Below are 16,208 nucleotides of genomic sequence, written 5' to 3' on the forward strand. Positions count from 1 at the left end.
TCACCACCCTGTTACCCCTACAAGAGGCCATGTTGGGCACCCTGCTTGCCTCCCTCTCAGAGCCTGGTGAGGAGGCACTTCCCCATCACCCACCACAAGCCCAGTCCCAAGTGCCTGCAAGTGGCCACCCCATTTCCCAGGGGCTGAGACAACCTGTGTCTGGGTCACCCCACATGATTGCTGACCCTGCCAGCTCCTGTCCCCTGCCAGGCCACCAGTGATGCACGCTGCAGGCAGTGTCCATGGACTTGTTTGCCTGCTTTACTGTCTCACCCCCGTACTTGCCAGGCTCACATGCACATGGAGTGTGGTACCTCTTGGGAGCCCTTGCACCTTGCCAAGGGAGCTTTTCTTATCTTCATGAGAATGAAAACCTTTCCCAAATCAAAGTGCTTGGGTGGCTTTGAGAGTTTCCTCCAGACAAGAAAGAAGGCTGTTTGTGAGTGTGAGCAATCGCTGCTGAAGCTGGAGCTCCTGGTGGGACAGTGACTGGGCTGCCGGTGAGCATTGGACTAGGTCAGTAGTCCTGGGGCTACCTCAAGCTGGCCACTTTGATGACCTCAGTAGGCTTGAGGCCAAAGGAGCCATCCTCCAGGCTCAAACTTCCCCCTCAGACAAAGCCCACCAACACAGGGCTCTTCTGATGCATGCTGGCAATTGTGTGGCATGAAAGGCAACCAACAGAGGAACATTTTAGAGGATCATGGGGAGATGCTATAGATGTTCAAAGTGCACCCTGCACAAATCCTCAAGTCTCCAGGACCCACAGGGCCCATCTGGAGGGGAAAAGATAAATGTAAAGGCCAGTGCAGCAAATGAGTCTAAAGAAAGCCTCACCTCCTGGAGGAAACTACCCAGCCTGGGTTGTTCTGATTTGAGGTGCTGGATGAACGGTGGATGTGGAAGGACTAGAGACAATCTTACTGTGGTCTTGGGGACAGACAGATGTGCTTATGTGATATGGGACTCACTAGCACAGGCTGTACCTGCCAGTGAGCCCTGGGGAGAAGAGAATGCCTGGGAAACCAGTATGCATGTAGATTATTTGTTGTTTGATATTTTCCCCTTAATGCTTTTGTCCTAAAATAAATACACAAAAGTTCAGGGCACTTCAGGTTGTGTCTGTTAGCAAGAAAATGGATGACTGAGTCAGTTATTGCTTTGGAGCAATCGATGCTATTTGTTTACCAGGATGGGCAAAGTCCAGTGTCCCTGGACACATCCTGCACACAGCTCTTCATCAGCCTGCCCCAAAGCTGTCTCGCCACCCTGCTCACACAGCCCTGCCTCCCTCCTCTGCCTCCTTGGCCTTCCTGCTTGTGGGGTGAGCGCATTCACCTGTGTCGCACCAAACCATCCAACAAGCTGCTGCGTGGGCCAGGGGGTGTCCTTGGAGGACTGAAGCACTTTGTCAAGGAGCAAAAGGGGCAAAGGTCCACACTGGATCCCAGCCTGGAGTGGTGATGCTCAGGGGGAAAGGGAAGCAGGATGTGCCATGCACTCTGTGTCACCCTTGTGTCTGTCGTCTTGGAACCTGGGCTCAAGCAGGGAGTGTAAATGGTGGTCCCCAGTAGAGACCACAGCGATGCTCCCCACATGCATCCCATCCCCAGTATTGCCCACCACATCCCAAGTCCAGCTGAGCCCCACACTAGCACAGGCACACTGGCATAGTCACCATCCCCATGTGCCCCAGCCCCACAGGAAGATCGCAACACAAGGATACCACGCTCCAGATCTGCCAGCCTTCTAGTTCAGGCTCGTTCTCTCCTCAGTGATATGCCATTTCTGCATGGGGCTGGATCCGGCCCACTCCAACCCTTCTGTGCAGGGCTCCCACTGCTGTGAACTGCATTCCTTGTGGGAAAGAGGGTCTTGGTTAAACTTTTTCAGCAGAGCCCAGCTTGTCTGTTGTTCGTTGTTTGTTTAGCACTGCATTCCCCTTGAAGTCTTACTCAAGTGCCTCTGAATTTTGCCCGGCCAGAGTCTTGGCTCTGGAATATTGCAGAGCAAACAAAGAGCTGAGTTAAAGGGACAACATGATCTCATCAGAGCAAACACAACACTCCAACCTCCATCCCAGTAACTACAAAGGCCATGCAGGTCCACCAGGGCCATTGCCTCCCACCCCAGCCCCTTGCTGACTCACGTGTCTGCCTGTGCTTCTGCCCGGTGGTGCCAGGGGGCCAAGCGCCAGCCCCAGCAGGCAGCAGACTGACCTCTCACCAGATACTTCCCACATGGCCTCAGCACTCCTCCATCCCCAGCCCATGCTGCCTTTATCTTCCCTGTCCATGAGGTGACATGTCTGCCTAGTGACAGAGCTGCCAGTTCCTGCCTGCCGTGTCCACAGCGATCTTATTTCTACCCTACTGATGCTCATGGTACCTTGGGGTCCCCTGTCTTCCACCTGCCTTCTCCTTTGCTGTCTCCACTCACTAACCCTGCCTTGGGCCCCCACCTCTCAGTCTGTCCCTGCCATCTCCTGCCAAGTCCATTCTGTCCCCAGGATCTTCATCTTCTGTTGTCCATGAACATGGTCTGTTTGTCCCTGCCACATGATAGGTACTCGGCACTCTCCCTGCCATGATGTCTGCCCCTGATAAAACCCCTACAGAAGCACACTTGACAGCACTGGCCAAGGCTCCTCGAGACGTGTCTGCCCTGCCAGGAGTAGAGAGAAGGGAGCCCAGCTTCTCCCTGCCCTTCCTCCCCACACAGAGCAGCTCCTCTCCTGCCCAGCCCAGGCTGTGTGGGCAAGTCCGAGCGTGAGACGAGTTTCCTGCTGTTGTGTCTCCCGTCCCCGTGTAAGTCACACTGGGCAGGGCAGGTCTGAGCTGGCCTCCTTTCCCTGGATTTTCTCCCTTAGACTGCAGGTAAAAGGCAGGATCTTGTGAAGAGTCTTCATGGCTGTCCTGGCAGCTGACAACTCCTGTTCTGAGGACATAGATGTCTCCTTTCACTGGTGCCTGCTTGCAGAGATGGTTTCCAGGGCTGGACCATCTCACAGCAGCAGCTGGAGGCTGGCTGGAGGTAGGCTTACGACCAGGAGACCACTGGACCCTAACAAAAGAAGGAAATGGGTGTAATTCTCCTTGCAGAGGAGGTATGAATAGCAGATCCCCCAGAGGAGATGAGGCCAGCTTAGAAAGCAGCAGGGACATGGTACATTTGGCTGATTCCTTGCAAAGCTGTGCTTCCAGAGAGCTGCCCTCTTCCTGCAAGCCTCAAGCCTCTCCTCCCTTTGGGCCAGCTCTGCCAGACACTCAGCAGCCCCTGCATTGGCAGGACATGAATCCATCTGTGTCCTGGCCAGGGCATGGATAAAGACCAGCACAGGAGGTAAGAGGAATCTCAGGAGTACCTGATCCTAGACCTGCATCCTGCCAGGTCCAGGGGTGTCGAGGCAGGGAGGCAGTGAGCAGGGCCAAAGGACGCCCACAGCTCGCACATAGCACAGTTCACTCCTTCCTACCCAGGAGCCCCCAGGTTGAGTCCTACGAACATTAATTTGAGTCTGTAGAGGAATAAACAGAGTGTCAGGAGCAGGGGACAGGCAGGAGGCCACCATAACCCAAATCCCTGGAATGGGCACGGTGCTGGGAATAGCGGGAGCTGCCCCTTGGGGGTTGCTCACAGCCCCGGGGATGCTGAGCGTCCCTGTGGGCTCTCGAGAGTCTGATAGTCCCTGGGAAGCTCCTCTCAAGTCTGAATCCCAAGATCAGCTCAGGCTTTGAGCACCAAGTTAGATTTGCCACACCAAGCTAGACTTGCCAGTAGAGTTTCTTTTTTTTTTTTTTGGTGCTCTGCTCTTTCTACTTGAAGAAATCTCTGGTGCTGCAGAGGATGGGTGGAGATTGGAGAAACCTTCCTGTTCTCTGCAGAAGTCTGCCTGAACCCTCAAGCAAGAGATTGATTAATCATTGCTTGAATAATTGCAGGGCACTGCAGACAATCTGTTCCCAATGGCCTGTGAAGGGAAGGGATGAGGTGGACAATTGGGTCCCTTGGAGGCCAGGGGAGGTCACTCACCCCAGCTCATTCACACTTCAGCCTCAGAGTTGCTCCCAGAAGCTGTATTAAATACTTTCTTTTTGAAGAAGAGTTCTAATCTCTTCACAAAAGCTTGAGCAATGCTGTGAGCCCATCACCTCCCTGAGAAAAGCTCTTCCAGCCTTCAAATGCTTTCACCACTAGGACACTGGCTTTTGATTCAAGGCTGAATCTGCCTTTCTTTGGCTTCAGTCCTACTCTCGTTACACCTTTCTGGGGGATTTAGCGGTTCACCGCTATCTTTTCCACGTGGGAGGGCATAGGCCAGGTCTTCAGATCACCTGACAACATACTTTTTTCACCGAGCATCACATCATTAGGTCTGTGGTCAGGTCTGTGGTGTTCCTTCAAGCTCTCCTGCTATTTCCGTGCCTTGCCCCAAGTGTGGGTGCCAGACACAGCACCCAGCACTCAGCTATTTACTGCTCCCCTTCCAGACACCCACAGCAGAGAGCACTGAGTTCATTTTGAGGTAACTGCTGATTCTGATCCCTAATTCCTCTTCCATGGTCAAATCTGCATGGCTGGATGAGGCAGACATTCCTGGGAGGGTGTCAAATGAGCTGTCTTGGTTGCTGGCTAGAAGCCAGCATTCGTATCGGCACCCTGTATCAGCATGCCTAGAGTCATTGCTTTCCACGATCTAGCCTGCAGGCTTAATATGCAAACTCCATTTCCAGGTATATTTCTGTGTTTATCTGCATTCAAAGGCACCCTGACCATTTAAACAGGTGATTCAGCATGAAAACGTCCGCGTTCCTTCCTGTCTCATCACTCTCGGTGTCATTTTCCAGCTTTACCAGCAAAGATTTCATATCTTCATCTACATCATTGATAAAATTTTTTAATAGCAGTGGACAAAGAATGAGTCCCTGAGGGGAGGTAGGTAGAAATAGTGCTACTTACCGATATCCACCCATTAGCAACTACCTCTGAGATCTGCCAGGGAAGCAGTTTTAATCCATCTAATATGTGCCCTGTTAATTCCTTATAATGCAAGTTTTAATCAAAATGTCAGGTGGAAGTAAGTCAAATGCCTCGGAGAGATCTGAGTGTACTATATCAACACAATTGCCTTTCTCAACCAGACCGGTAATCCTATCAGAAAAAGACAACGGGTTTGTGTGACAAGCCCCACCATCCACGCCACCATGCTGGCTGTGGCTCCTTGTTTTGGAGACCTCACATCACCATTTGTTTCTTGATGCCGGGATCCACATTTGGACCAAAAACCCACTAGAGACCAGCAAAACTCCCTGAGCAACACCTTCACCCCCTTCTCCTTGCTCATCCCCATGTTTCCTCCTCGTTTGCAGTGGTATTTTGGGGAAGGCCCTCTCTGAGGAAAGGGATGAGTTTGTGAGGCCAGACAAGGAAGTCTGTGGTCCCCAGTCCCGAGGGCTCAGCCCAGGAGGAGCTTCTAGTGTGGCACTGGTGGAGCCCATGCAGCCCAGAGGTGCAAAGTGGGCTGAGTACCGTGGGAGGACGAGAGCTCAGGGGCTTCCCCGGCTTGCGGGATCTCTCATCCTCCATCGCCATAAAGCCAGGCCAGGTCTGCATTTGCGGCAGCCCACAGAAGCTGCCTCTGTTGTCTTATTTTTGTTATTTTTGAGAGGATATTTTAGCGCTGAGCACATTCCCTCCTGTTGCCATGGCAGCCGTGACAGGGGTTATATACCGTGAGAAAAATACCAAAATTAATGAGTGAGTGAAAGTGCAGCCGAGAGAAAAACAAGGTTAAAAAAAGAGTTAAAACAGTAATAAAAACAATCACCCAATAATTTGGCAGCAAGCGTCTCACAGGCAAGACCAGCAGTGACCATTGGAGCAGTTCAGCCCCTCCATCGATCCCGGCGTGGGGGTCGGCCACCCGCATCCCGTGGCCAGCGCGTCTCCCGGCTGTGCTCGCCCGCGTGGCACCGTCCGAGGGATGTGCCTGTCCTGCAGCATCCTGCTCGCGCTCCGGATGGGGCTGAAACCACCCAGCCCCTTTCCCTGCAAACCTGCAGCCCTTCATTACGCGGTAGGCATACGGAGGAGAAGTTCTTTAATGTGCTCATTTCCTTGCATTTAGGTTTTGAGGATCTTTTTGTTTTTAATTGTAGAAACAAGCGAATTGTCAGAACATCTGTGTTATTAGCATTTGCTGCCCAAATCCGCGCTGCTGCTTCTCCTGTGGAGCCCAGAGCTGATGAGAGAGAGAACAGAAGAGCCTTTGAACTCCTTGCAGCAGACGGCATCCAGGTTGCTGCGTGTGTCTGTTGGGGAGGGGGTATTTATTCTCTTGTAAGGTTCATTTGCTTTCCGTGTTTTCCTTTCTTCTCCCTTTCCTGGAGATTTAGCTGGATGCTCTTCCCTCGCAGGCTTTGTTCTTCTGACAAGGCCCCACCGGCACCACGAAGCATCTGTCTCTGCATGACGCCAGAGCACCCCGGCACGGGGTACCCACTGCGCGGGGCGAGCCAGCGCCTCCAGCAGCATCTCCAGGGCTGTGGCACTGCCAGCACTGGGGACAGATGGGTGGGAAGGATCTGGAGGGTCTCATGAAATAACTCTGTGGCCAAAGCTGCAGTTTGATGGTTTCTCATTGCTTAAACTGGTCCTGCCTTTGGGAAATCACAAACACAAGGTAAGGACTGATGACTTAAAACGCCCAAGGAAAGGGAGGATAGGGAATGGCAATGGCAATGTCAGGATGTCCTTGCTGTCAGAGGGGAAGGAGCAGTCCGGGAGGAGCCTGTCCACTTTCGAAGGCAGCAGGCAGAGGAAGAAGGTACAAACAAATTGCTCCTGGACTTCCATGCCACCACAGCCTCCTGCCAACCTTCAGGTGCTGTGGGCACTACAGAGGGCTTTACCAGGCTGTAAAGAGGTGGCTCCTGAGGCTGGGAAACGTTTTCCCCCCACTGTCTTAGAGCCCAGACCTGACTCTCAGAAATGTGGCTGAGCAGAGGCTGCTGATAGCAGGCACTGGTCGCCCCCCAGACAGGTGTCATCTAGCAAACTGCGTGTGTGCACGGCTTCCCCAGCAGCTCCCTGTGCAACAAGGAGCACAGAGCAGGCCGATCAACTGACTCTCGTGAAATGAAAATCTGTGGTCACCAGCGATCTCTCAAGTTTACCTTCACCGCTCCACAGTCTGCCTTGGACACACAGGGTCGCTTGCTTGGTTCTTGCCTTCGCTACGGCTTTCCAGTCCTCCACGGAGGGCTGCCAGTGACTGATCAATTAAATCTCACAGTGTCTCCAGGGAGTTTAATTCTCTTTTTTGGTCCAGATTGCTATTCACACTGTATCTACAGCTTAAAATTTGACAAACCCTGCAGCTCCTTCCCCTGCCCTTCCATGTGGGCTTTGGTCTTCCCTAGGCTCTCACTTCACATCTGCTAAAATGGCTTTATGAGAATCGACACCCAGGGAAAAAAATAAAATAAAATAATAAAAAAACCACAACAAACAACGCACAGACGTGGAGAAGCTGACATCTCTGCAGCAGCAGAAATAGCCCTGCTACAGCAAAGTCTTGGAGGAGAGGAGGATTTTCCATTCAGAGGGGCTGACTCTAGCCCCTTTCTCCTGCCTAGGAGGAAGAAGCCTTGCCAGGGGCTGATCTTTCTTGTTACGAGGGAAAAGCAGGGTGATTTGGACTGAGCTGGAGCCAGGGCTCCTCTGAGCAGGCCAGCACAGCCTCTAGATGGTGCAGTCATCGCAGCCGAGCTGAGCATGTGTGCAGCGCAGGGAGCTGCGCAACAGGTTGGCGTAGCTCAGCGGGAAGCGATGCTCCCATCCTCGCGCTGCGGTGAAGCAGAAAGGACTTCCCAGCATCCTGGCGAGAAATCCGCACTGCAACCGGCCGAGAAGGGCGGGTGTTGCTTTCATGAGGGGCCCTGCAACCCCGTGGGGTGCGCGGTCCTTGCAGGGTGCTGAGAGCAACCCCAGCGTCTCCGTCTGAGAGCGCTGAGGCCTTTGGCAGGGCCAGGCTGCAAATGCAGCTCGCTGGCAGGGAGCACTGGCTTTTCTCACAGGAACACAGAGGGCAGTGGAAACACGGAGGGAAGGGGAGACCCTGAAGCACGCTGTCCCCAGGCCCCCTGGGACTTGAGCTCGCCCATCCAAGGCCTCAGGGGGGGCCAGCAGGCAAGTGAGGACCCAGCAGAGGTGAAACAGCTTGTGATGGCATTGCAAGGGCAGCCGGGAGCTCACAGGTGCTCTCTTCTCCACGTCCCGACACCCTGCAATGAAAAGCATGATTCACAAAGGTGTGACAGGAAGGGACAGTTTCTTTTCCTCACCCAGGCAGGGTTGCAGGAGCCATTGCTTGCAGTCTGCCAGGAGCCCTGCTCGGCTGGGGCGATCAGAGGAGTCGCTGGCACAGCACCCTGGTGGGCTCGCTTCTTTAGGGGGGGGTCCTTAGCAAAGCGGGGTGCCCTGCCAGCCGGCCCCCCTTTCCCGGTGTAGTGGGGCTGCGGGAGTATGAAGCGCCAAATGAGTGAATAAATAAATTCGAGCACCGGGCGGGGAGCGAAAGGGGAGACCCGTCCCACGCGTGTGCTGGTGAGAAGTGGAGGGGTCTCCGGGGTGAGGAGGTCCCGGGGGGCTGCGGGGATTCCCCCCCATTTCTCCACCGCCACAGGGCTTAGCGCGGTGCCTGCAGCCCGGAGCCAGGCTGGCTCTGCCCGGTAGCCGATGCCCGCCGGTCCCGGCCCGGCTGGGCTCGGGATCTGATAAGGAGCCGGAGCTCCACCTCCCCGTGGTGGCGGCGAGAGGCGGAGGCAGCGGGGAGGGGGGGGAAGGGGCCGTGCCTGCGCTGCGCTTCCCTTGCACATCCTCACACACACCGAGGGACGGAGGCGGGCACGGACGGAGCTGCCCACCGGGGCTGCCGCCAGCCCTGCCGCCGCCGCTCTGCCGGAGGAGCCGCAGCCCCGGCCCGGAGAAGGGGGGCGGTTCCCACGGGACATTTTTTTTCTTGTCCCCCTCCCCCTTTTTTTTTTTATTTCTTTCTTTCTTTTTTTTTTTTTAAATTTGCTTTTCATCCGTGGATAACGATCGAGAGGAGCCGGGAGGGCGGGGGGAGCCCGGTCCCGGCGGGGAGGAGGCGATGCAGGCGCCGCTGGATCAGCGCGCAAGGGGCCAGCACGGAGCGCAGCGCCGTCCGCATCTAAGTAAGGGCTGCGCTAGGACCCGGAGTCCCCGCACCGCGGCCGCAGAGAGCTGCGCTGCGGTGCGGAGCGGGGTGGGATACCCCGGGCGGGAGCGCGGGGCCGGGCGGCGGCGGGAACGGCGCTGGCGAGAATCCCGCTCCGCGTTTCTCCGCGCCGGGGTGCGCGGGGCTCCGCGGGAAGCGGCGGCGGACGGCTCCCGGTTACCGATCCCGCCGGCGCTGCCACTTGTTGTGCGCGGAGCGGGGCCAGCCCGGCGCGGGCAGCGTGGGTGGGTGGCGTGGGGTGGCTCTGGGTGTGTGACTGGGTCGGGGTGAGCCCGTTTGTTTTTTATTTTTTTTGTGCCGTCGGGGGTGGCTCTGGGTGTGTGTCCCCCATCCACCCCTGGGTGTGTGCGCCCGGGGTGTGAGCGCGGCTCGGGGTGCGCTGGTGCGTGGGAGCGAGAGAAGTTGCGGATGGGAACCGGCTGGGAGTCGCGGCGAGCGCTGGGTGCTGGCGCGGGGCTGTGCGGGTGTGCGTGTGTGCGGGCGGAGAGGGGTGAAGGGGTCTGGCAGGTGGCTCCGTGGCGGGGTGTCCCTGCGTGGGTGTGAGTGTGTCAGCGGGGTGTGGGCTCCAGGAGTGATGTGGGGTGCGGGTGTGTGCGGTAAGCGGGGTATCTGTCGGTGAGTGTGTTACCGAGGGGTGTGTGTGCCAGTGAGTGTGTGAGCGGGCTGTACGTGTCTGCGCCTCAGAAAAATCCCTGTTTCCTCGCCTTTACGCCGAGTGTGAAGCCGGTGCCGGGAGAGCGGCTCCGGTGATTTTTCCACGGGTGTCTGCGTGTCTGTGCATGTACGTCTGTGTGTGTGCGGGGCTGGCAGGACGCGCTCCGGCCGTGTCCCGGGGTTCGCCGGGGAGCGGCGGAGCGGGGCGCTCCGTGCCCGGAGCTTCAGCCCGGGCAGCCCCGCCGGGGGCCAGGGAGCCGCGGCCGCAGCGGCCGTTGAAGGGAGCCCGGCTTCAGCCTCCCTCCAGCCGGCGGGTTCGGGGTGGGACCGGGAGCCGCGGCTTTCCCCGGCACCCTGCGAGATAGGGGGTCCCCTATCTCCCCTTCCTAAAGGCCCCTGGCGTCTCCAGTCTGTGGTCCTGGAGAAGAGCCGTTCGCGCTGCTACCGGCTCCCTGCGGCCCTGCCGGGGTGTTTCAGGCCCGCGACATTTTTGATTTCCCCCAGGACTCCCGTTCAGGCTGGGATGATGAGCAGGATGGTAGATGGGGGGTGGGAGAGGAACCCACTGGATCCCGGTGAGGCTGTGGGGGACCCCCGGGGTGGAAGGATGGGGGCTGCCTCCCTGGGAAGGCTCTGACAGGTCTCTACCTCACTGGCTAGCAGACTTGGAAAGGATGTGGAGGAGGCAGGAGGAGGGAGGGCCCGGGGATTCGCCCTCTTTTGATCACTATGTAGCTCCTCAGAGATGATTTTGGGGTAAAGCTGATCACAAGTGAGTGGGGTTCCTCGTTGTGGGGTGCTCTGGCTCCGGGTGCTCGGGCCCAGCCTGGATAAATGCTGAGCAGCCGCTGTAGCAGCCGTAGCTGGAGAAACTGTGGGACGTGCCACAAAATGCCCAGGATTCAGCCCATCCATACCTCTCGATGTGGGACTGAACATCAGTGGCCATTTTTCAGACAATATGGTCCTTGATCTCGGCCCCTTGCGTGGAGTGGAGCTGTGATAAGCATTTGCTGCTTGCTCGGGTGTTGCTCCAGCTCCGAGCGTCAGAGCAGAGCTTGGGGGTGGGGGGGTGGGGAATTAGTACTTGTGTGCTCAGTGCAGGGTTTGGATAGACTTGTGAGCATGGCTCCGAGCCACGCAATCAGCCGTTGGGAGCAATAAGAGGGTGGACTTTGGTGCCCGTTCCCGGAGCGGCACTGCCTTCTGTGGAACGGGGCCAAGGGGCTGTGGGAATCACAGGGAACACAGGCTTGTTCAAGCAGTTGCTTAAATTCTCAGTGCTTTATAACCTCTCTCTCATCAGGGCTTGTTTTCTTTTGGGGAGGGATGGCTGAATTCTGTAGGATTTTGCATGCCACTGTCCTCTGAGAGCTTCCCAGTCATGCATTAAGCAGCGTGACTAACGCCTCTCTCATGTGGTTCAGTCTCTCTCACACTCTCCCCGTAGGGAGAATTGTGTGTGCGGAGGAATAGTTGTTTTGGGAGGGGTTTTTATTTTTAAGTGCTCTGTGCTCTGCCAGCAGGTCGGAAAAAGGTGCCTGGCACCGGAGAAGAAAGTGTGGGATGGTCCTTAGATCCCATGGGAAAATAGCCTAATGCCTTGGACTGGCCCCTGGGAAGCCTCTGCCTCCTGCACAGACGTGCTTTTCCCCAGTGGTGGAGGCTTCTGCCTCCTCCTCCTCACGCCCAGCTCTGGGCTCTCACGTCTGCGCTGTCTCATTCGCACCCTTAGGCACCAAGCAGGATTCCTTACCCCAGTGAACCCGGGGCCCCTCACACCCGCCGGCAGTCCCTTTTTGGGGTGGTGGTCCCACTCTGTCCCAGCCCCTCTCTTCCTCCAGCCTCCCTGCTTTGGAGGGTTCCTTCACCTGTGTGAACAGGGCTTGGGTTCAGGCTCCAGCCCATTTTTTTGAGCAGAAAGCATGGGTGCTGGGCACCCTTGGGTGACTCCCTTCCTCCTCCAGGCTGGCAGAGGTCTCCTGGTGTTTCCAGTGCCTGGGTCCCTCCCTCCTGGCTCAGTCAGGGCTGCGTGAGGCATCACCCCGTGTTGGGACTTTTACCTTTAGCTGTGATCTTCCACCTCACCCCAAGGCTTAGTCAGGATGGCGCTACGTCATTGGCAGCCGGGGCCCAGCCTAATGCAAACAGTATTGTGCAAATAGCCCAGCGGCAGATTCAGGTGCCTCTGCTGGATGGGGCATCCTCTGGGAGCACCTTCCCAGCAGTCGGGGCTGCCTGTCTTCCCTTTCTCATCACACAGCCGTTTCCAAAGGCCACACAGGGCAACAGGGTGATGAAGCTCAGTGCGGGTTCAGATACCCCATGTGTTGGGGGGCCTGGGGCAAATGCACATGCGTGCTGTGGGCAGACACACCTGTGACTCAGCTGGGGTGTGCACACGCACAAGTACCTCTGCATGGGGTGACATCATATGAATGCACAGCCGGTGATGACAGGGGCGACGGGCACGCACACACACTCCCCTTGTGCAGGCACACGCGTTGCTTGGTGCACGCACACGTGCGCTTGGTGCAGGGATGCAAACTCATGTCTGGTGCACAGGCTCTCCCGGGGCAGGCATGGATGTGCTCCTCACAGTGCGTGCAGGCGTGTGGCACATCTGCACACCCTGCTAGTGCACACGTGTGCATGTGCATGCTTTGTCCTACAGACACACAGTTGTGCTCTGTGCAGGTGCACACACACACATAAACACTCATAGTGCACAGACAGATACGTGCATAGTCACTGCAGGTGCATGTGTGTGTGTGTAAACGCGTAGCTGGATTTTGCCTGTATTGAGGCAGAGATGCGTTGTGTTTCTGCTCAGCTTCTTACGCTCCCCGTCCTCAGCCCTGTGCGGAAGTCTTGTTTGTCTCCTCCTGTCCTCCCAGGTTCATACATCTCAGAGGCATCCACACACAGAGCTGATCTGGACAGTTATGGATGCCCTCAGCAAGTGGCAATGTCTCTTTTCTGCATGAAGAATGCTTGGAGGAGAAGGGAGCAGGGTCAGGCTAGGGCCTGTGTCAGGACCATGGTTTCACCTCCAGAAACAGGTATTTTCACCTGTGGAGGGAGAGCTCCTCTCTTCTGTGCCATGGATGAAACAGTTGTTCATGGGGAAGCAGATGGGTAGAGGGACTGGGAGCTGCTGGCTCGTGGAAAGTACCTGAGTGGGCAGCGCAGGATGCTTCACTTGTTGAGGATCTGTACAATGCTGGGATCTGCACAGGAAATCAGGCAATTGTGATGAATTGTGATGTGTGACACCACAGTGGGGAGATGGTGGAGGAACGTTCACCCATCCCACAGGCTGGGTACAGACTATGGAGAAAGCAAACGATGGGAATGGGGAGAGAGGGTTGCTGCTGTGGGGCAATGGCAGATGCTTGTGGCTGTTGATTTTAGGGCATCCAACCACCCAACCTGACTTTCTGGGTGCCAGTGAGCTGGGCTGCACCCCTTCATGGCTCAGCAGAAGCTGTGTGGGTGCACCTGGGCCGTGGAAAAGGAAGGCGCGTTCCCAGAACAGAAAGCGGGGGATGAAAAAACTGGTGGCCAGGCACAGTATCAGGCAGAGGCTTGGTGACAGGGCATGTGGCTTGGTACAGAAGGGAACAATCTCTCTGGGGCTGGCAATGCGCCTGGCACTGCCTCTGCAGTGTGTGTATACTGGGAGGAGGTTTCCAGTGGCTGGGTGCCTGTGGTGCAGCGTGTGCAGTGTGTGTCTCTGCAATGCAGGGGGGCAGCACTGCTGTCACTGCCTCTGCAGCTGGTGGGATGGACACTGGGACAGCATGGGGCTGTCCCTGCGGGGCAGAGCGGGCACCCAGTGCGTGCGTGCAATGTCCCAGTCTGCAGTGGGAGGGAATGGAAAGGAAGAGTGTGTCTGCAGTGAGGGAAGAGAACAGTATTTGCTGGCACAGGGTGTGGGGTTGCCTAGTGACTGTGCAGCAGAGGGGAGATGCTGTGCCTGCCATTGCAGTGTGCTGGGGCTGTACAGTGCTGCTGCTCCTTGGGGACATACGGGGTCTGCCCATAGGGTCCGTCTGCATGGCAGTGCAGGTTGGGCAGTGAGTCTGTGTCCTGCTCTTTCTGCCAGGGGCGCACAGGGATGCCAGTGCCCTGTATGCAGTGCGGGATGGATGATGCACGGGGCTCCTGCATCCCTGAAGTGCCGGGTGGGTGGTGCCTTCGTATCTGGCAGTGCGAGGCTGGCAGTGCCGCCTGTGTCGGCAGTGCAGGGAGGGCACTGCCCTGTGTCCCTGCAGTGAGGGACTGGATTGCTCTGTATCCTGGTAGTGCCCCATGTCAGTGCAGTGCTGGATGGGTAGCAGCCCACCATCTCTGCAGAAAAGGCAGAGCCCCTGCACCACTTTTGGTGCTCCTGGCTATGGAGGACTGGTGGATGCGGGCAGTGCCACTGTGTCCCCATCATGCGTGGCAGGCAGTGTCCCTGCAGTGCGTGGCGCACAATGCTCCTGTGTTTCTGTGGTGAGAAGCTGCCCCTGCGCCTGGCCGGCTCCCATCGGGTTGCTGGCAGCAGGCTGCGTGCAGTCTACCCTGTTAATGTGTCTCGTTGGGTCTAATTACAGTTTGTGTGGTGACGAAGAGGATGGACAGTGGCAGGAGTGGCAGTGCAAGTGACAGGAAGGCTGAGGTTTCAGTGACGGGGTTGCTCACTCAAGCAGGGTGTTGCAGGAACTTTGCAAGCTGGAACTGGTCCTCCTGGGCACTTGCTTGCCGAGGCTGCCAGGAGACTCTGGCAGGGGTCAGCTCTGGCAGGCAAGCCCCTGAACACCCTTCCCTTTGGGGGCTGCTTTGGGACCATGTGCAGTCCTGCATGGCACCGAAAGGGATATGCCAGGGAAGTGGGCTGGGGCGGAGAGGTCCTGGGGACCGGGGGCTGTCTGACCTCCCGTGTCTGTGTCTCCTTGCAGCTCCCCTGCAGCGCAGGATGAAACTGCTGGCATCCTGCCTGGGCCTGTGGCTCCTCTTCCAGCTCCCTGCCCTGGTCTCTGGGACTCGTGTGGTCTACAAAGTACAGGAGGAACAACCCCCCAACACCCTCATAGGGAGCTTGGCCTCCGACTACGGCTTCCCAGACGTGGGGCACCTCTACAAGCTGGAAGTGGGGGCCCCATACCTACGTGTGGATGGCAAGACTGGGGACATCTACACCACAGAAACCTCCATTGACCGGGAGAGCTTGCGTGAATGCCAGTACCTGCTGCCCGGAGAGCCCTGCTTTCTGGAGTTTGAAGTGTCCATCACTGACCTGATCTTGAACAGCAGCCCACGCCTGCTCGAGGGGCAGATAGAGGTGCTTGATATCAATGACAACACCCCCAACTTTGCCTCACCTGTTCTCACCCTTTCCATCCCTGAAAACACTAACATCGGGACGCTCTTCCCCATCCCCCTAGCCATGGACAGGGACTCAGGCCCCAATGGCGTTGCCTCATACGAGCTGACGGCTGGTCCGGAGGCGCAGGAGCTCTTTGGGCTGCAGGTGGCAGAGGATCAGGATGAGAAGCAGCCGCAGCTGATCGTCATGGGGAACCTGGACCGGGAGCAGTGGGACTCCTATGATCTGACCATCAAGGTGCAGGATGGAGGCAACCCCCCGCGGGCGAGCAGCGCCCTGCTTCGCATCACCATCCTGGACATGAACGACAATGCGCCCAAGTTCGAGAAGGCCCTATATGAGGCAGAGCTCTCTGAAAACAGCCCCGTGGGGCACTCTGTCCTCCAGGTGAGTGCGCGGGCTTTCCTCTCCTCCCCAGCTCCCCTCCTGCCCGGTTGCAGCAGGGACAACCCGGGGAGCATTTATATGGCCACTTGCTGCCACGGTTCCTCAAGGGAGGAGGGAGCCTAGAAGGGCTACAAGCCATAGGAACGCACAATGTCACCTGGGGCCAATGGGCAGGTAGGTCCCTGGGATGTCACATCTGCTAAAATGAGGCTGAAAAGGATGAGCCAGAGCGGGGGCTGCAGGACACAACAGGGGGGCAGCAGCAGGGCTGGGGATAGGTGGGAGCAAGGGTGAGAGTTACAGGAGGGCTGGGACCCGAGGTCCACGGGGAGACTGGCTTCATGCCAGAGTGGTCTCAATGCTGCCTGCAGACAAGACATAGACCCTTTTATAAGTTGCATTCCCTCGTCTGCTCCGCGGAAACTCAGGCTTGCACAGGAGATGTGGGGCAGGCAGCACCCCTGCTGCCCCTCTAGGGGAACTCCCCATGAGTCCGGGGGGTTTCGCTGTCTGCAGGGGCCTGGGGCTCTG

General features: G+C 57.2%; 1 protein-coding gene across 2 annotated transcripts in view; it reads left to right on the forward strand.

Annotated features, from left to right (window-relative positions):
* Positions 1-8,889: 8,889 nt before the first annotated feature.
* PCDH1 (protocadherin 1) overlaps positions 8,890-16,208 on the forward strand; it is a 53,002-nt gene continuing 45,683 nt past the window's right edge. For both annotated transcript variants that reach the window (XM_065848775.2, XM_065848776.2), the window contains exons 1-2: positions 8,890-9,218; positions 14,863-15,677. In XM_065848775.2, coding sequence (XP_065704847.1) covers positions 9,155-9,218; positions 14,863-15,677 — 879 coding nt within the window. In that variant the 5' untranslated portion in view covers positions 8,890-9,154. The remainder of the gene's footprint in view (positions 9,219-14,862; positions 15,678-16,208) is intronic.

Source organism: Patagioenas fasciata, chromosome 14 (assembly GCF_037038585.1).
Source record: "Patagioenas fasciata isolate bPatFas1 chromosome 14, bPatFas1.hap1, whole genome shotgun sequence".
Classification (NCBI taxonomy): Eukaryota; Metazoa; Chordata; class Aves; order Columbiformes; family Columbidae; genus Patagioenas; species Patagioenas fasciata.